This window comes from Oncorhynchus mykiss, chromosome 25 (assembly GCF_013265735.2).
Source record: "Oncorhynchus mykiss isolate Arlee chromosome 25, USDA_OmykA_1.1, whole genome shotgun sequence".
NCBI classification, from domain to species: domain Eukaryota; kingdom Metazoa; phylum Chordata; class Actinopteri; order Salmoniformes; family Salmonidae; genus Oncorhynchus; species Oncorhynchus mykiss.
The window spans coordinates 19,389,234-19,410,548 of NC_048589.1; the positions used below are offsets into that span (position 1 = coordinate 19,389,234).

Consider the following 21,315-nt stretch of genomic DNA (forward strand, 5'->3'; position numbering starts at 1 on the left):
AGTTTGATGAAACAATTCAGAGACTGAAACGAATAAATCAGATTACTTCTATTTAAGTAGATAAAATCGATATACATGCCCAAAATCAGCTATAACTGTCAATAGTAAAACAAAGCTTAAAACGATGTTTGAGTACGACCAAAGGGTTTTCTAACTAAACCAAGATAGACAATAGCTTGTCGTTTCAAATGGGAACAAAGGAGTCAGAGGGCAGAACAAGCAAGGAGGTGGGCAGAGCCAAGCACGCTAGAGATATCCTATTGGTGCGTTCTAGTAGATATCTGCATATTTCCGTTAGGAAAAACATACTCTGAAGTGCTGTGTGCAATAACTCAATTTGCCTTTGCAGTCCTAAACCGCGCGATTTTTTAAAAACTTTTGCGATGGGTAAAGTCTACAAACTTAGTCCACTCTGTTCATAACAGATTTGATTTTGGGGAACAGAAAACTATTGAGATGAAATGTTTAATTGATAAGAAAATGTACAGAATGTCAACCAAAATCTCGTTCCATCTTCTCCCACTGCCCTCCAGTGGGCTTCCTCTCACTACCATATGTTTCCTCTCACTACAGTTTTGCATGATGTATACTTTGACACCAATTAACAATTTAGAATCTGAGAGTAAATTGACGCGAATCCATTGATAAAGAGTACATTGACGCGAATCCATTGATAAAAGTCACCTTGTCCTAGAGAGATTTTTACACACCAGTGTAAACCTTCACGAAACACAGCCCTTATTTTAAGTCTTTCTAAAATTCCCTGTGGGGAAAATGAATGGAACCATAGGTTCCTGTTGCTAGGTTTTACGGGTATTATGACACGTCCGCTGTGGGGCTCTATCCAGAAAATTAATGGTGAATTCAATTCTATGAAAGGTCAGATATGCGTGTAAACAGCAGACCAAACTCCAATATAAAATAGTGATGCGAAAGAAACAGCTCTTTTTCAACAGATCTTTTCGGTGAACGTCGGGAGTCGAATCCCATCGGTGAAAGAGACGTCATTTGGCACCCTGATTTGCATACTGCTAGTGCTGCTTTTAAAAAAAATTTTTTTTTAGTTCAAAACAACTTTTTTCTGCAGATAAATTACAAAATAATTATCTAAAGAGGGTGATAGTGGCGATAGTGCGTCAATCAGGTCCTCGCTGATTTTTCAGTGCAATTATTATAATTATTTTGCAGGCCATCGAATAATTTGGCGTGTTTCACAATCTGACATAATGGTATTGTAGACTACCTTTTGGGCTTTACATTAGAGATGTGGATTTTTATCAGGTTCTAGGACGATCATCAAACATTTTGAACAAAAAGCCATTTGGGAGCCAAATGAGTCGTCTCTTTTACCTGAACAAATCCAAATGTGCCGTGCCGGCTCACCGAAAAGACTCGGAATGCCCATCACGAATATAAAATCGTTGCCGTAATGCCACGTGCGTCCACTTATATCAGTAGGCCTACATTTGTAGCATAGTAAGCATTTCACTGTCTAAAGCTGTTGTTTACAAATCATTATAAAACTTCTGTTCGATCAAATAAGCCTCACTTAGAAAGTTAGCCAAAACATAATGTGTTGACCAAAATTGACATTCTCATAGACCTCCTTACAAACAATCCCACTTGGTCTGTTTATCGCAGATTGTGGGCGGAGTTGAGCCTCTCGCTTCAATTCTTCCTCTCTGATGTAGCAGGTTAGGAAAACTAGCACAGTAGGTTAGGAAAGGGAGGTTAGGAACTGGTGGTTTGTTTACATACCAGGTTAGGAGAATTAGCGTAGCAGGTTAGGATATTATAATTAACGTGGCATGTTAGGAGAATGAGGTTAAGGTTAGGAAAATATTAAGAGTTAGGCTTAGCTAAAATGCTACAGTTGTCAACAACTGTTGTCCCCGACGCGATAACTAGATGGAGCTGTAGGCCTACTCCATCTAGCTACAACCTATGATACTGATGGTTTGTTGGGACAGATGGTTTGTTTACATTTCTATGGTCAACATCCATTGTGCTCTAGTTGCTGGTCCTAATAGAACAAACTATAAAAACAACAACCTTTAAAGCTGCAATATGTAACCTTTTGGGTGACCTGACCAGATTCACATAGAAATGTGAGTTATAGATGTCATTCTCATTGAAAGCAAGTCTAAGAAGTGGTAGATCTGTTCTATGTGTGCTATTTCTATGCTTCCCATTCTTAAGTTTAATTTTTACTTTCGGTTTTGTACACCAGCTTCAAACAGCTGAAAATACAATATTTTTGGTTATGGACAATATATTTCACAGCGCTTTATATTGTACAATTATTTCTGCACTATACTTGCTTGTTTTGTCACATAAACTGAAATTAGGCGAACTATTTGAATTATAGCAACCAGGTAATGCCGGAGCGATTTCCTCATAGTGCATCTTTAAACAGATATCCCACAGTTATTAAACCAGGCCTACATATTTCACCTTTTAGGTGACCTGTGAATGCAATTTAAAAGTTTACTGGAAAGGTGCTCACATGACTCGATGTGCATACTGTCCTGTTACCAGATAATAATGTCAACTGATTTATTAATTGTAGTTTGACTGTGTACAGTGCCATGTAGTCCTATAATGTGTGCCTGTCACCCGTCTCTGCAAAAGGCAGTGTTGTTCTACTGTCAGACATAATCTCTGCATCTCCAACCCTGTTTGTGTGGCCTGCTCCCTCTGTTCCAGACCTGTTTGTGGTTCCTCTCCTCTCCCAGGTCTGATTGTCCACTGAAAAAAATAGCTCAGTTGTGTGGACATTGTGGCTCTGTCAACAGCTGGACAGTTGCTTTTTGCTCAGCACAGCTGTCAGATGCAGGCGCAGGATCCTCTGCTACAGCAGCATGTGCCAAGTTCCACTGCGGTGGTGGAATTGTCTCTGTTGTGATTTGCTAGTCTGACAGATACATAGAGGATCACCTGTGTTAGCCTCCACGAATGCCTTCACACTTGTCTCTTAACATATACATGCAGATTCCAGAATGCCGAACAGTCCCTTTACAAGTCAGAACTTCATTTGTACTTACTCTGCTGGGGGTCCACTGAGTTCATCCTTATGCCGTTGGAAATTTGAGACAAAATAGCCACAGGAAAGTATTATTAAACAGACTTCAAAATGCTGGTCTCTGTGTGTGACTCTCACGGTCTGTTTGTTCATCACTTGATCCAGGCAAACGCACACAACGTAAATACATGCACCATATGTACACATAAACCAAGCTCTTGCAGGTGTTTACATGGTCTTGCACTTGTGCCTGGTGATAGAAATGTGTAAGAGCCCTCATGGTTGTGTATGCAATCATTCTCTTGATGAAAGACTACAATTACAACTTCTTAGTATTTTGATTTTCCTGATTCACATCATTTGATGATAAATTAATAAGATTAATGAATACGATTTATTTTTAATGCACATATTTGATTGAATCTCTACGGTGGCTTTTCAGTCTGTGAGGGACACAGTTATGTATTTATGAAGTTGTTTCACCACAATGTCCTAGTATATGCCTACTGTGCAGAAAGCACAATATGTGTCTTGGGACAGTAGGGATATATTTAGGGGGGAAATATAGAATTAGATGGACTTCCTTATCTATTGAAGCCTGCAGGAAATTCTGGGAGCATTGTGTTGTAAGTTCTCTATTTCCTGTTTGACATTGTTCCTCACTCTCTCCCCCTCTCTTTCTCCCACCTGCAGTGTGAGTGATAGGGATTGTATTCCCCTCCGTAGCAGGACAACATCTCTTCATGGCATCACCAGTCTCCTAATCTCAGTTAGCCAGTCTCCATGCTGCACTTTGCCACCAGTGATTGACAGGGCTCATTCCCACATCCAAGGTAACACTGCCATACACAGGAAACAGACCGTTATCATTGGATTTCCAATTTCCCTTTTCTGAAATAGCTGCTCTTAACATTTTTGACCTGCCTGCAAGTTTAGTGTGATTTATATAGCTTGCATGAAGTTGGTGACAAAGAATAGTTTTTGTATAAATGGAGTACACTTATTTATTGCTATTTGCTGCATATACTGACCTGTGCTGTAGGGGTCAGCAGCACTCTGTTTTCAGGATGATTTGACAGTTAGGCTTCATTGTACTGCACAGTGTAGAGCTGCTTAGTGTTTATAGTTCCCACGCCTCAGTCACTGTAAACATGTTTTTGATACACAGTACTGACCTTTTCTGTATTCCTCCTGTGTGGTTTAAATTGTTAACTTAATCTATATGTGGATGATACTGCAGCGACTGTATGCTACTGTTGATCTGGCTGTGTAAAAACTACAGTCAGTTTTATAGCTATGCAGGAATCCTTTTGCTGATTTAAAACTTGTGCTTAATTAAATAAAGGTAAAATAAAAAATTAGATGGTTCTCAGATTGAAGTTTTCCCGCATATAAATACTTAGGCATGTGAATTGATGTGGATTTGATGTTTAAAAAACATACAGAAGAGCTGGTTAAGAATTTAAGATTTAAAGTTGGCTTTTTCTACAGAAACAAATCTTGCCTTTCTCTAAGCAGCAGGAAATGTAGCTGCCAGCTGCTGCTCTTAAACCTTTGGATGCCATCTACCATAGTGCCCTTCGTTTTGTTACCGGCGGCAGCTCCGATACTCATCAATGCATACGGTATCAAAAGGTTAACTGAACTTCGCTAAAGACCCGTAGATCTCTTTGCTGTTGAAGTATAGACACCCGAGTTGCCTAACCCGTTCACAGGATTGGTTCTCTTGAGGTTCCTAGCTAGGTAAATCTGCTTTTAGTTTTAATCCACCATGTTGCTGGAACAAAATTCAAAATACATTTCATCTTTCTATTCTGGTGCCGTTGGGGCAATTTAAAGTATTGATTGGGGATATATTTATTGATGAATGTAACTTTTTTTCTGGGTGATATGTGATGCATTATTTGTGCTTACCATGACTGTGCTTTTGTATTCTTATATGTATATATACAGTATATATTTTGTGTTTAATATGTATTTTATATTTCTATTATATAGGGCACATTTGGAAAAGAGACCCAGGTCTTAATATGTCTTCCCTGTCAAAATAAACATGAAATAAAAATCATTAGTATTCCACAGCTCTGTATCAGCATCACCAGACATGAGAACTATGTCCTGACACAGATTTGAAGAAGTAATCTGCTTAGTAATGGTCTCTGAATGGATATCTGCAGGTCACCATAACAGAGTCTACAGTGCAGTAGTGTACAGGGCTCCATTCTCAGGGCTATCCAAGCTGTGGTCTGTGAAGCAGCTTTAGAAAATATATACAACAGTCAGCCAACCTAAATACATTTGAACCAATTCTTTACAATCTGTTAAAGAGTGAACACAGTAACGGAAGTTCACGTCGTAGACCGAATTGGAGCACAATAGAATATCTGTCAGAAAGGTGTTAAAAGATTACATATCGTAAAATGGAGATTAACGTGCCACTGGCATAGATAGGGTCAAATGGGGTAGAAAACAAGCTCTTTGAATATGTGGGGTACATTTTCCTGAATAATCTATCAGTGAAAGCAACTGTTCCCTTCAAGCCTGTGCTATGTTGAGTATTTGCAGAGCACACCTCCATCAAATGAGATAGGTTACCATTACAGCTTTTTCTGGGACCCCCTGTGATGATGTTTTTGCGAATCCTCTTTCCGTTTGGGTCCAGTGGCATCCATCTTGTGTCTCTCTAACTAGAGGGGGTGAGTGGAGGAGTGTCGTAGTCTATAGCACTCCTCCAGGGGTGTTTGATTGTGGCAGAACTTTTCATGACCAAACCCAAGGTAGACTTTACACTTGAATAGTCAAAAATTCAAATTTAGTTCAGAATATTTAGAGCCAGACTAAATTGTCAGTTAGGGTCTGAATCGGTATGTTACTCAGGCCCATTACATCCTGTGTATGGTTAGGCAGAGAGGTACCAGATGTTGTCAGTGACAGAGTGGCTTAGTCTGCCTCTGCACTCTCACTGGAGACAGGATACAGCCCTTTCTCAGGTCACCTCCCTGGCTCCTTCAACAACGGGACTGATTCATGGGAATTAAGACCTTTGTGAATCTCCCCTGTTTCTCACATTCTTCACATGTCGCCAGTAATAGCAGAGATGGCAGAAATTATTCATAGTAAATCCCACACACTAGAGTATGATTCCTCCTTGTTTGTTGGCCCAGTTTAAGTAAAGTCCAAGTGTTGATTTGGGGGTCACCCGAGCTTGTGTGTATCTCCATTAAGCCTTGGCAGGGGTCCAAGAGGAGGGGGGTCCCCTAATCCCACTTTGCCCTCAAGAGAAAGCCACAGGGGTCTGTCCCCAAATACAATCCCCTAATCCAAAAAAACAGTCAAAAAACTAATAGTAAGGTTAATGTTCATCACTCTGCCTGCTGGATGGCCATAGGAGATTTAGGAGGTTGGTAAATGAATGCCTCATTTGCCTACATGCTTGGTCCATATCAAAGGTAGCTTCATCCTTAATGTATTAAGGCTGGTGGAGTTAGGTTTCAGATGGGAATATATTGGATCACTTGCTTAATATATCTACAAGCAGTTCGCTACACTCGCATTAACATCTGCTAACCATGTGTATGTGACAAATAAGATTTTATTTGATTTGATATGCTTAGTGAGGGATCATGAAAAACAACTCATCCATCATATTATACTGTACAGAATAAACTGTATCTGAACAAATGAAACAAAACCACAGTAGGCATAAAGTATCTCTGGACCGCAACATTGTCAATCCTCTGTCAGCACTTTGGGAGTGGAGGAGTGTCTTGCTCAGTGGGTCCTGGGGGCTGGTTCCCCTTGTGGGTGCGTCTCCCAGCTCAAGCCTAGCATATCCTAGAACATGACACTCTAGAGCGTCTCTCCTGTCAGACTCTGGGCCCATGAGTCAGCTGGATCTGCTGGAGCAATCCTCTCTTATCTGAGGGAAGTTGAATCTCTTCCCTCTGTCTGTCAGCACCTCTACGACCACAAGTCTAACAGTGTGAGCTCTGTCTGCTGCACTAGTCATATTAAATGGTGTTGCGCTTGTCAGCTGATTTTGTGTGGTAAAGCCCATTGTGAAATGTAATGTAGTTCTTGCAACAACACCAAGGAAGGAACCAGTTTCATACATGTAAGCACCTATAGGTCTTACCTGTCATCACCACAGCATTTGTCCCCATCATGCATGTTCCCTAACATGCATGCCTGACCATGTAATTCCATTTGATTTTTCCTATGTTGGGAAATCCAGATTGTTTGGAATTAGGAGGTCAAGAAACCCCGGCACAGAGTCCCTCTCACAATAGATTAGCTTCTCCTTTGTTGTCCTCTGTAAGTACAACATAGAACCGCTGTGGAATGGCATTGAGATCCAACCTCTGCTGGTCTGTGGGAAAACTAGGCTCTGCTTCCTGTTCTTTGAGAGAAAATGGCAGGAAACTTCCAGGGCCTTTTGATATTTGCTAAGTAAGTTTTGTACATAAGTGTTTACAGTGTGCATATGTCAGGGACATCTCTATCTATACCAAGAATCTTTGCCCTTTGGTGAACATAATTCAAGGGAAGTCAAACCCACATGGATATGAGTTATTACATGTTACTTATTGCTTGTAAATATTACGTAGAAGTACAATGTATGTTGCATTTCTCCAAGTTTGAGATGGCCCTTGAAAGGGGAAATGTTCCAGACCTTGTATGTGGCCAGAAAGACCACTGAAGGTAATACTATTTCCTCTCCCAGCGTTCAGTTCTGCTGTGGGATTCGAAGTGGGCAGTGGTCCTCAAAGGGTTGGTACCCAGGAATGTCAGAATGGAGATAGAATGTTCTTGACTTTCAGGAAAGGTCACCCATAATCTGCCCTCTCTTCAATGTACTCTGACAATGTACTATGTCAACCTCTCTTCTTCTTCTTTTTCCATCCTCTTTTCTCTTATTCATGCCTCTCTCGTATATCACACAGCCAACAGGGGGCGCTGTTAGCTCATCCTCCAAGTTTTATTAGTCATACAGTATGTACAGGATACACATGGTATACACCTTCCAACGAAATGCTTACTTGCAGCTTCCTTCTCGACAATGCAACAACGAAAATAATTTCTAAAAGATAACAATATGAACATAAAGTAAATGGCTCAGTAGAATAGAATAAACATTTTAGCATAAGTATAGTACAGGAAGCCACAATTTATAGTCCAATATTTACACGTTTTGCGGGGCAATTGTTTAAATTGTGCAGTGTTTAGCAATAATTATAAGAGTCTAGTAGCAGCATTTGTGATGTGTGTGTGTAACATGAATGTACAGTATATGTGTGTGTGTTACATTTTCTCTCAAATCAGCTGTGGTATGGAAAAGCAGACTCAAACTTTTTCCATGTCAGCACTCTGTGGTTTTCTTTGTGTTGACAACCAACATTGTGCAATATTGAGGATAGGGCATCACTCAGTGAGTACCAAATGGTCCAGTAGTCTTTGTAATGTTTACCAACACACAATCAGCCCTCACTCCAGATTGTTCAATTACTACACATTGATTTGACCCCCCCCCCCCCCATCTATCAGTGAAAGCTAGAAGGCCTCCCAGAGATGATCTCACAATGCTATTTACACCCCCCAACCAGACGCGGTGATCATGGTGCCCCGGAGTGAAAATTTGATTAGGGAAATGAAATTAAGAACAGTAAAAGTGCCATTCCACAGAGGTGGGTCGGGATAATGAAGCAGGGGGAGGCTCTCTGGCTGGTAGGCTAATCAGGTCATTCCTGGTACAGGCCCCAGCCCCCAGAGCCCTGGTCCCCACAGATTGGATTATAACAGCCAGAGGTTGTGCTGTGCTCTGTATGAAGGTGTGATGGATGGGATGGATTGAAGTTTGGGTTTTATCATGTGATGATGGATGATTGTTATTAGGTTTTTGTTTCTGTTTGCAGAATCAGGCATCAATCAGGCATCAACCATCAACAACAACACGTAGGCCTACTGTAAGTTCTAACTCAGACCCTGTTACAAAGGAGAGCTGGACTTTTTTTCTGGTGTGCTTGGGCATGTTGTGTACTGTTAGCTAAAATATTGATATAGCTTTTCAGTAAGAATGAACACATTAGCTTTGATATGGTGGTTGCAGATTTTCTGCCAACCCATTAGCCACCATTGTAAGTGTTAGATTAGTGTTTTTTTCTCTCCCATGTCCTGTGGAACCAGGCTGTGGTGTGGTCAGTTGATCCTCAGTGGACAGTAGTCTGGACCTTGGGGTTTGGGGTTACCCCAGTATTGGGGACCAGTAGCTCTTAAGTGCCCAGACTCTATTAGTGCCCTAATCACTTTCTCTTTAAAGCACTCTCAGGGTGACCTTCAATATCCTGCTGACCACAGAAGGTCAAGGGTCAGGGTTCAGCCAGAGTACACATTTGCATGCAGGTGGTGGCAGAGGGGATGATTGGCAAGGAACAATGTTTCTGGAGCGTGCCTCCCATCCTGCTTGTTGAGAGACAATGAACCCAACAGACTGTTTTTATCGTCAGTATGTGTGACCTCGCTCTTTGTTCCTCCTCAGCATTTTTAATGCACACTCTTTGTAATCAATGCACACGCAGGTCAGAGCACGTGTGACATATTTGTCTACGTCAGATGACCATAAAATGGAAAACAGGAGTCATTGGGTGTGAGAGGGGAAACAATTGAACATCAAGCTAGACAAAAAAAGGGATTTCAGAACTAGAAATGTCCGCCCCTCATTAAACAATTATTTTTTTATTTTATTTGATTAGGTTTTCACTTTGTCTTAAATGACCACTTACAGTGAGCTAGGACCATGTGGTTATGTAATGGAGATGGTCAGGGATGGTGACATGGCCTGTGCCTGATCCCTATGCTCTAATTGAGTGACCCCTGGGTCATGTTTTCACTCCTTTACCCCTCCAAGTAACCCTCATGGAGGTTTTGTAAGAGCTCTATCGATTGGTAATCCCTTATTATCAGGTCTTCTAAGAGCTGTTAGCGTGACAGCTCAATCAATTCTGGAAAACCAACTGGTCATCATGTAAAGATTCATCAGTGATCTAACAGAGCAATTGCTCTCTGTTTACTGTCCATGAGAATGTACACATTCATGTTGTACTGTATTCCGGTTGTACTAGCCCTTTTAGTGTCCTGTTTTGACTTTAGAAAAGATGCATAAAGGTACTAAATACTAGAAAAAAACTCTCATATTTTAGTGTAGTGCGTTTACATTGCCTTTAGTAGGCACATTTAGCAGTGTTGTAAAGTACTGAAGTAGAAAAACTTCGAAGTATTACTTAAGTAGTTTTTTGGGGGTATCTGTACTTTACTTTACTATTTATATTTTTGACAACTTTTACTTTTACTTCACTACATTCGTAAAGAAAGTCATGTACTTTTTACTCCTTATATTTACCTATTTAAAGTACAATTTGTACTTAGCAGGACAGGAAAATGGTCAAATTCATGCACTTATCAAGATAATATGTGGTCATCCCTACTGCTTCTGATCTGGCAGACTCACTAAACACACATGCATTGTTTGTAAATTATATCTGAATATTGGAGTGGGCCTCTGGCTATCCATACATTTTAAAAACAAGAAAATGGTGCCATCTGCTTGGCTTAATATAAGGAATTTGAAATGATTTATACTTTTACTTTTGATACTTAAGTATATTTAGAACTAAATACTTTTAGACTTTTACTCAAGAAGTATTTTAATAATTGATTTTATTTTTTCTTACCCCTTTTTTGTGGTATCCAATTGGTAGTTACAGTCTTGTCTCATTGCTGCCAGTCCCGTACGGACTCGGGAGAGGCAAAGGTCAAGAGCCATGCGTCCTCCAAAACACAACCCAACCAAGCCGCACTGCTTCTTGACACAATGCCCACTTAACCCAGCCGCACAAATGTGTCGGAGGAAACACGAGACACTTGGCTACTGTGTCAGCGTGCACTGTGCCTGGCTTATGCACTAGTTTCTAGTGCACGATGGGACAAGGACATCGCTGCCAGCCAAACCCTCTACTACCCCGGACAACGCTGGGCCAATTGTGCATCACCCCATGGGTCACCCGGTCGTGGAAGGCTACAACAGAGCCTGGATTCAAACCCAGAATCTCTAGTGGCATAGCTAGCACTGTGGTGCAATGCCTTAGACCACTGCGCCACTCAGGAGGCCTACATAAGTCGTATTTTGCTGGGTAACTTTCACTTTTACTTGAGTAACTTTCTATTATTAAAGTATCTATACTTTTACTCAAGTATGACAATAGGGTACTCTTTTCACCACTGCATATTAGTAAAACATGAGTAGGTTATTGAGTACACAAGTAGGTTATTGAGGACACATTATATTTTACAATAGCAACATGGAAGTATCACATACATCCAGGTTTTCAAACTGGTTATTTTATTTCCAAAGCCAATTGAAGTGTTTTGACTACAGAGGATATTTTCAAAACAGTTTAGAACTATGGTGGGGATTTATGAGTCAACTCGACTGCATTTTGCACTTAGTAAATGGAGCCCATATGGTTTTCATGTCATGCTTTGTTGTTTCCTGAGTCATCTGATAGATATGCCTTATGATTAAAAATAGTGCAGAGGATTTCATACTCTGATATGAATACGCTGTTGGCCTCTGTTTTGAAGTGTGTAGGCCTATTGGTACGCAGAGGGGTCCAGTCACATAAGGTTCTTATCAGACGCTGCTGCTGACTGAATTTCCATTCGTCCAATTCTTCATACAGGCCTATACTTAAGCAATAATGTCCAAGGGGGTGTGGTGTATGGCCAATATAACACGGCTAAGGGCTGTTCTTATGCACAACGCAATGTGGAGTGCCTGGATACAGTCCTTAGCCGTGGTATATTGGCCATGTACCACAGAGGTGCCTTATTGCTATTATAAACTGGTTACCAATGTAATTAGAGCAGTAAAAATGTATGTTTTGTCATACCCGTGGTATACGGTCTGATATATCACGGCTGTAAGCCAATCAGCATTCAGCGCTCGAACCACCCAGTTTATAATTCCCAGTTTATAATTCCATTTATACTATCTTAACTGCCTTTGCCTTTCCTAGAAGAGAGCACATTTTTTACGGCTCTAACCTTTCACCCAGTTAGAGAGGGCTTTCTTGGAATCTGGACCAGAGTGCCACTAAAGGCGCTCAGCCCAAAATGTATATGTACTGCCGAGACCTCTCTTTGTTGGGTGTGCACGTGTTCTCACAACATGATCAAACTGAACATGCCGGGAAAGGGAACTCATCTGCCCCCTGTGTCTCACTTTCAACACACAGACAGCACTTCTCGAGTGAGTGTAGTGGCTCTCCCAGGAACAGAATGTACTGACTAACACTGCCGGCATGGTGTGTATTTGTATAGCACCCTGGTAGCCACTGACACCTCACAATGCTAGAGCATATGAAAAAGGGCAGGTTTGTTTTGGTAACTGTAATGCTGTGCTCCAAATGTTAAAGCTACAGTCTGTGATCTAGGAATCTGTACAGTGGTCTTTACAATTCTTGATATACACACTGATTCTTGAAGAATATACTGTAACTTATAAATCTCTCATGCGCTTACCCTATTATATTACTCTGTTGTTCAACAAGACTTTTAACAAACAATATCTTCATGTGGCATGTGGACATCACTCTCAGTCCTTGCATCTGGAGTGCTGTCTGAATTTGAGAAGGGTTACATTTCCGTAGCCCCATCTCTCAGCTGTTCACCAAAACAAGTGGCAGGGATGCCTTGTCGTTGTTTTTCGTCGCTTTAAGACCGTGTTTGCATACTGTACAAGACTGGTTAGTGTGCCATGTAGATCTTAGTATTCCTGCCAACCCCGGTACTCTGGGCATCTATTTAACGACTGATTAATGGACCTACAGTACGACACCTACATTAAACCTATTACATAACCTTGAGTATGCTGTTGAAGTTAATGGTTCAGGTCACAAGACAGAGTGATCTAAGCTGGAACTCCATTAAACCTGCACTGCAGGATTGTCAGGATGTGCATTCACATAAGAAAATACATGGTTTCTGTACCAAAAATGACAACAATATGTGACTGACAGAACATGTTCAGTGGATGAAACTAATATAGATTTTTTTTGTGAAAACGTGCTTTTCCTCCATGCAGTTTGACTTTGTTGTGCATTGTGGGTTTGATTGAATGAAGTCCAAAGGCACTCTAATGGACCTGTGAGCTGACTATTTCCTGGAATAATAGAAATAAAGAATACCTCACATTTCTCTCCTTTCCTACAGAATGGTCTAGACCAGGGCTCTCCAAGCCTGTCCCTGGAGTGCCCCCCTCCTGTAGGTTTTCAATCCAACCCCAATTGTAACTAACCTGATTCACCTTATCAATTAGCTAATTATTAGAATCAGGTGCACTGCATCACGGTTGGAGCGAAAACCTACAGGGCGGTAGCTCTCCAGGAACAGGGTTGGAGAGCCCTGGTCTAGACCATTGACAACTACGTGTATATCTGCATATGGCCAAGTTATATAAAAGTGTGCAAGGGTAAAAAAGTTTATGAGCTTTGGCACATGACCAGGAAACATACTCTTGAGGAATTCATAAACCTTTAGGCATTGGGGTGTCTTTATATATTGAAAATCAGGAGAGAAAAGTGGATTATTTCTAACCCAACCCACTATCCTTTAACAGCACATGATCTACATAGTTGGAATAGATTTTGAATAAGCAGCCTTTACCATTAGAATGAAACACGTGAGACACAATCACATACTCATACTGAATTGGAAAGAACCAGGGTGTCTTGGTAAGAATTCAAGTTAAATGCTATTTAGTTCAGTTGATTAAAAAAGCAAAAGCATTAAAAATCCCTGCTCCTTCAACAATAAAGGCAAATAGGCTTCATATAGAAATAGAAAGGATATAGTATATACAATACATTGAGCAATGCAATAATCTTATTTCCACACAGGGTAAGTATTTGCATGACTCATCTATAACAAAACCCGTTTTTAAAGTCAGACCAGAAACAGGTAAAGGTTAAATATTCTGTTTTTTATTCATATTTTCTTCAATCAGCCAGCCTCTGTCTTCATGGTAAGAAGCCCTAGGAGTAACGTTATCTGCTTTGTAATCAAAGTATACATTAAAGCTGCAATATGTAGCTTTTTGGGTGACCCAACCAAATTCACATAGAAATGTGACTTATAGATATGTCATTCTCCTTGAAAGAAAGTCTAAGAAGTGGTAGATCTTTTCTATGTGCGCAATTTCTATGCTTCCCGATCTTAAGTTGAGTTTTTGCGTCTTGTACTTTAGGTTTTGGACACCAGCTTCAAACAGCTGAAAATACAATAATTTTGGTTAATGAAAAGATATTTCACAGTAGCTTAGATGGTGCAATGATTCTCTACACTATACTGTACATTTCTTACTTTGTCACCTAAACTAAAAATAGGTGAACTGAAAAATAAGGGTAGGGTTGTAATGAATCGAAGGACCATGAATGTAATAAGAAATCTTAGGTGCTGGCTTATTAAGGCCGGGAGCAATCACTACAGAATGTCTGGTCAGTACAAGGATGAGGTGGATATCCAGGTTAAGGTGAATTTAATGGAAGAAGATGTCCACATTCACACACACATCTGACCACTCACAGTTCAGATAACTGAGAATCATGTCCAGTGAGAACTGACATTAACTATGTGGTCCAGAAAGGAAAGAGGATAATTTTTTAAAAATATGAATGACATGGCTATATAAGCTAGCACAGGTAAGTAATAACAGAAAGGGCTATACACTACAGGAGGTATCAGGCCTAGTCACATGGCAATAGACTAAACAGCTTATTAGACTTGTATACTATACATGAAATTCAGGCAAATGTGCTCAAATAGACATTACAGTAATGTTGAAATGTATACATGTATATAATTACAATGCGCATGAGTGATGTACAGTACCAGTCAAAAGTTTGGAAACCCCTATTCATTCAATGGTTTTTCTTTATTTGTCAAAACTATGAAATAGCATATGGAATCATGTAGTAACCAAAAAAGTGTTAAACAAATCAAAATATATTTTATATTTGAGATTCTTCAAAGTAGCCACCCTTTGCCTTGATGACAACTTTGCACATTCTTGGCATTCTCTCAACCAGCTTATCTTGGAATTATTTTCCAACGTTTTTGAAGGAGTTCCCACATATACTGAGCACTTGTTGGCTGCGTTTCCTTCACTCTGCGGTTCAACTCATCCCAAACCATCTCAATCGGGTTGAGGTCGGGTGATTAAGGCTAGGTAATCTGATGCAGCACTCCATCACTCTCATTCTTCGTCAAATAGCCCATACAAAGCCTGAAGGTGTTTTGGGTCATTGTCCTGTTGAAAAACAAATGATAGTCCCACGAAGCGCAATCCAGATGGGATGGCGTAATGCTACAGAATGCTGTGTTTATTAAGCCATGTTTATTAAGTGTGCCTTGAATTCTAAATAAATCACTGACAGTGTCACCAGAAAAGCACCCCCACACCATCACACCTCCTTCTCCATGCTTCACGGTGTGAATGGACTAAACATCCGTTCACCCACACCGCGTTTCACAAAGGCACAGAGGTTGGAAACAAAAATCTCCAATTTGGACTCCAGACCAAAGGACACATTTCCACCGGTCTAAAGTCCATTGCTCTTGTTTCTTGGCCCAAGGAAGTCTCTTCTTATTATTGGTCCTTTAGTAGTGGTTTCTTTGCAGCAATTTGACCATGAATGCCTGATTCATGCAGTCTCCTCTGAACAGCTGATGTTGAGATGTGTCTGTTACTTGAACTCTGTGAAGCATTTATTTGGGCTGCAAATTCTGAGGCTGGTAACTCTAATGAACTTATCCTCTGCAGCAGAGGTAACTCTGGGTCTTCCTTTCCTGTGGCGGTCCTCATGAGAGCTAGTTTCATCATAGCGCTTGTTGGTTTTTGTGATTGCGCTCGAAATAAACTTTAAAGTCAAATCAAATCAAATGTATTTATATAGCCCTTCGTACATCAGCTGATATCTCAAAGTGCTGTACAGAAACCCAGCCTAGAACCCCAAACAGCAAGCAATGCAGGTGTAAAAGATCTTGAAATGTTCCATATTGACTGATCTTCATGTCTTAAAGTAATGATGGACTATCATTTCTCTTTGCTTATATGAGCTGTTCTTGCCATAATATGGACTTGGTATTTTATCAAATAGGGCTATCTTCTGTATACCACCCCTACCTTGTCATAACCCAACTGACTGGATCAAACGCATTATGAAGGAAAACATTTCCACAAATTAACCTTTAACAAGGATCACCTGTTAATTGAAATGCATTCCAGGTGACTACCTCATGAAGCTGGTTGATAGAATGCCAGTGTGTGCAAAGCTGTCATCAAGGCAAAGGGTGGCTACTTTGAAGAATCTCAAATATAAAATATATTTTGATTTGCTTAACACTTTTTAGGTTACTACATGATTCCATATGTGTTATTTCAAAGTGTTGATGTCTTCACTATTATTTGACAATCTAGAAAATAGTAAAAATACAGAAAAACCCTAGAATGAGTAGGTGTGTCCAAACTTTTGACTGGTACTGTGTGTTGAATAGAAAATAGCCTAGCACCATCAATGAGCAATGGTATTAAATGGCTAATCACTAACAGTCATTCTTCAGGAAACAGCAGAGGGAGCACCCCCCTATCCACATCGATGGGACCGCAGTGGAGAAGGTGGAAAGCTTCAAGTTCCTCGGCGTACACATCACTGACAAATTGAAATGGTCCACCCACACAGACAGTGCGGTGAAGAACTTTGGGAGGCTGAAGAAATTTGGCTTGGCACCTAAAACCCTCACACATTTTACAGATGCACAATTGAGAGCATCCTGTCGGGATGTATCACTGCCTGGTACGGCAACTGCACCGCCCGCAACCACAGGGCTCTGCAGAGGATGGTGCGGTCTGCCCAACACATCACCGTGGGCAAACTACCTACCTTCCAGGACACCTACAGCACCCGATGTCACAGAAAGGCCAAACAGATCATCAAGGACAACAACCACCCAAGCCACTGCATGTTCACCCCACTATCATCCAGAAAGCGAGGTCAGTAGAGGTACATCAAAGCTGGCACCGAGAGACTGAAAAACAGCTTCTATCTCAAGGCCATCAAGCTGCTAAATAGCCTATGTATATTCATGCCCTATATACATAGACTTGAAATCACTGGCCACTTTAATAATGGAACTCTAGTCACTTTAATAATGTTTTGCATTACTCATCTCAGATGTATATACTGTATTCTATGCAATTCTACTGTATCTTAGTCTATGATACGTCCAAATGGCTATGGCTCGTCCAAATATTTATATATTCTTAATTCCTTTACTTTACATGTGTGTGTATTGTGAATTGTTAGATATTACTTGTTAGATATTACTGCACTGTTGGATCTAGAAACACAAGCATTTTGCTACACCCACAGTAACATCCACTAAACACGTGTATGTGACAAATAAAATGTGATTTGATTTAAAATGTCATGCATTCCAATGCAAAATGCTAACGGTAGTGCTAACGCTAGAAGGAGCACGAGCTAGCACACAAGCTCAACACAGAGTAAATTATAAACAAGAAGGCCACAAAACCTCAAATCCTCCTACAGCGTCACATGCAGGTAAGAGCACATTATGAGGTTTCCAATGCCAAATAACACTTAAAATTTAAGATATGCACTCTATTTCAAATTGTAAACTGGGTGGTTTGAGCCCTGAATGCTGATTGGCTGACAGCCGTGGTATATCAGATCGTATACCACGGGTCTGACAAAACATTTATTTTTACTGTTTTAATTACATTGGTAACCAGTTTATAATAGCAATAAGGCACCTCGGTGGTTTGTGGTATATGACCAATATAACACAGCTAAGGACTGTATCCAGGCCTTAAGAACAGCCCTTAGGCATGGTATATTGGCCATATACCACAACCACTCGGGCCTTATTGTATAAATAACCACTGTTTCATGAGCGCCACACTTGAGCATGAGGCAACAGATAGCCTACACTAACACAAACTAATTAAAATGCTATTTTGTTATTTTATATAATGACTTTTTCGTATTCTAATGTTACCCAGGACCTTCAATATACACAATGAAAATATTATTTATTCATCTGATACCATATATGAAATATATTTATTGGACAGTTAGAGTGTTTACACACCTTGTAGAGAAGCATACTGCACCTTGATTCTAATCTCATTGCCCTTTCAGCTTGAAAAATGTCAATATCATGGGCGTTTACTGACAATGGACAACAAAAACAGTGATCATGACATGTTGACCCTTTTTATGAGGTGGAGTGACTCTCACTGTCTTCACATTGTCAGTGTATTCACATTGTCATTGTCTTCACGTTGTTCACATTAGCAAGTAACATAGCGAGCGTCGTAAGGATTGAGTGTCATACCGGTGGTCAGATGTGAGTATCCCTGGCCCTGGTAGTTCAGATGACCAGGGCCAGGGCGGCTGCCTCTATGGAGAAGAGATGGTCGTCCTCTACCTCGGGACAGTACAGCCTCATGAACTCAGCCAGGCGGAGGAGGTACTCTATGTTGTGGCCCGTGTTGCCTCTGCAGATGGTAATCTGAGCAGCTATCTCTGTGGGAGTGGCAGGCCCGAGGTATATGGGGTTGTCAGAGGTGGCAATGTAGACCAGGGCGAGCAGGGACCCTTGGTACTTCTCTCTGGGAGTGAACTCCACCATCTTGGTGACGTAGCCCCCCAGCACAGCCTCTCTCACATTCAGGTACTGCAGAGACTCCTCCATCTGGGAGTCAGTGACCTCGTAGGCTACCCCCCAAGTGCAAGCCTGCAGCGAGAAGAAGAGGTGGATGTTAGACTGGGACAGGATTTCAACTTCAAGTTCTGTTTATCAACATGATGGACTATGCCAGTGTCAATATATTTTGCAACATACAGTACAGGACTTATCCGTGGTAGACAGGATCAAATCAAATGTGAGCTGTAGGTGTGTTGTGGGTTGTTTTGAAATAAGGCCACTCACATCTTGATCTTCCACCAAAGTTACCACTCTACCTGGCTGAGGACAGGATGAGGATAAATGCACAGTCAGCATTTTTAACCATTTCATTTCCAGTTAGACTACACTGACATTTCCATATCCAAAATGTTTGACTTACAAATCAAACTTTTTTATTTGACTTTTCATTCGACTTCCCACTTTCTGAAGCACCACAGTTTGATCTGAGATAAGATCATATTTTGTCAATCTACAGCAGCAGCAAATACATGAATTGCATTTCTGAAGGAAAAGGCTTACCACGTCTTTGTCTCCTCGATGGAAATTGTCCCCATGCCAGAAGCGTCGACTATATCCTTCAATATAACCGACTTTGCTCCTCTTGTATTTGAAGTCTGGTTTCCAGACTAAGGAGCCATATCCGAATATCCACAGGCTGGGTTTTTCTGATGTGGTAATAGCCAGAAGCTTCATAATGGTTCGTTAGGGTTGAGGTACGATGTAGATGTAAACTGTTGCCTATATTCTTCTGTCAATAAATAACTGTTCTAAGATGTTACCGATGCAGCTCATATTTTTTGCAGATGCGTTCCGAAGCATGAGACTTTTCATACCTATTCGCTATAAAAGCCTATCATCGCCTTTGACATTTCTTCTTAGGAGTCTTGACTAGTCTTGCTGATGCGTAATAAGCCTATTATAGCCTACCCCTAGGTGTCGATAACATGTGAAAGAAGTGATGCATAGGCCTACAATACGTTTTGGTGTGTCGGACAATGTAACGTTAAAGTACTAGCCTACTGCTTCATTATCTTGGTTTACTGACACGTGTATTTGTTGTGTCCGGACGTCAGACCAAGACGTTTCTGACCAATGATATCATATAATAGATCGTACTATAAGTACAAGCCTACCAAATCCGAATCCTTTTCGGGAGCAAAACATTTATAGGAATCCAACTTTCGAATTAATGTTACAATGTTGCGACATTGTATCTCACGATTGAACAGACTCTGACAACCACAACCACCACTTGAAGTAATATACAATATGAGAGATCTGTATTGTCTGAACATATGCCAACTTTGATTTTGAGCATCAACTGTTCTGATAAGAAATGGGATTTATTAAGTGTGTAATTTAGTCTTCACTTGAGGTGCCACTTGAAGTAATGTACAATGTACTGTAAATGCAATCTTGAAGGTATTTGATTTACTGAAAATGGTGTCTAATAATCATGAGTCACATAAAAGAAACAGAAAAATAGATTACTTAATTCATTCATTCCTTCATTCCTTCTTCCATCCATTCATTGTATGTCAGAAGATATTGTATGTACCACATTATCAGAAATGACAAGTTATTTTTGCCCCATTCACAGGATTTTGAAACCTTATGTTTGAACATTATGCTCGCTGGTTAGACATAGATTGACAGTTTCACTGGCTGTCCAATGTCCAAACTTGTGAGTTTAAATAAGTATATCCTTTAAAAATGCTTTGCTTGAGATCTTGCAATTCCTCCATGGACGTTGTTGGTGATAGTAGTGTATGTGAAAAATCAGTGTTTACTCACTTTGAAGTACTGTTGGTATATCCTTTATTGCCTTGTTGCTCTGCACAGTCAGGAAAGTAAGGAAAGCAGCAATCCTGTCTATTTTTAATCCTGTGTGAAAATGGATCTCCCTTTATTTCATCTAGAGTCATATAGTCTGATATTGCAGCAGCAGCTAACGAAATTGGATATACATAGAATCATTAGTTTTCAGAATAAGATCCAAGCATTGTATTTTTTTTAAATCATATTTTTATTCATTTTTATTCTTACTCCACATACAAATGTATACATACGAGCAACAATTTACAGACGCACACACAATGACTACATCTCATCTGCCCAGACCCGCATATGCTCACACCCCCATCCTTAGTGCCTGCATCATTGCTTTCCACTTGGCCTTAAATTGTGTCAATTAGTTTTTCTCAGTCTTTATTTTGTTATGTAACTTTTATTACATTTAATGATTGAACCTTTATTTAACTAGGCCGCCTATTGCTATTTCAATAATAAATCATTCGATTTTTCCATTCTGTTTATTGATTTCCACGTTTTTAGTATACGTTTTTTCAAGACGAGAAGAGAATCGTCCAGCCCATCGGGTATCTCACTACACCACCATATGCCTTGAAATGTGCAGACAGACGGATTAAAGGTACATTTACATTGTTATACTTCTGACAGCCAATTTT

At 40.3% G+C, this 21,315-nt stretch overlaps 1 protein-coding gene across 1 annotated transcript; it reads right to left on the reverse strand.

Moving 5' to 3' along the window:
- Positions 1–17,874: 17,874 nt before the first annotated feature.
- LOC110504326 (glutathione-specific gamma-glutamylcyclotransferase 1) lies at positions 17,875–19,878 on the reverse strand. Its single transcript, XM_021583106.2, has 3 exons — positions 19,367–19,878; positions 19,091–19,126; positions 17,875–18,895 (listed from the first exon to the last, which is right to left on the reverse strand). Exons 1-3 carry the CDS (start codon positions 19,538–19,540, stop codon positions 18,530–18,532), a joined length of 576 nt encoding a protein of 191 aa, XP_021438781.1. The 5' UTR covers positions 19,541–19,878; the 3' UTR covers positions 17,875–18,529.
- Positions 19,879–21,315: the final 1,437 nt, after the last annotated feature.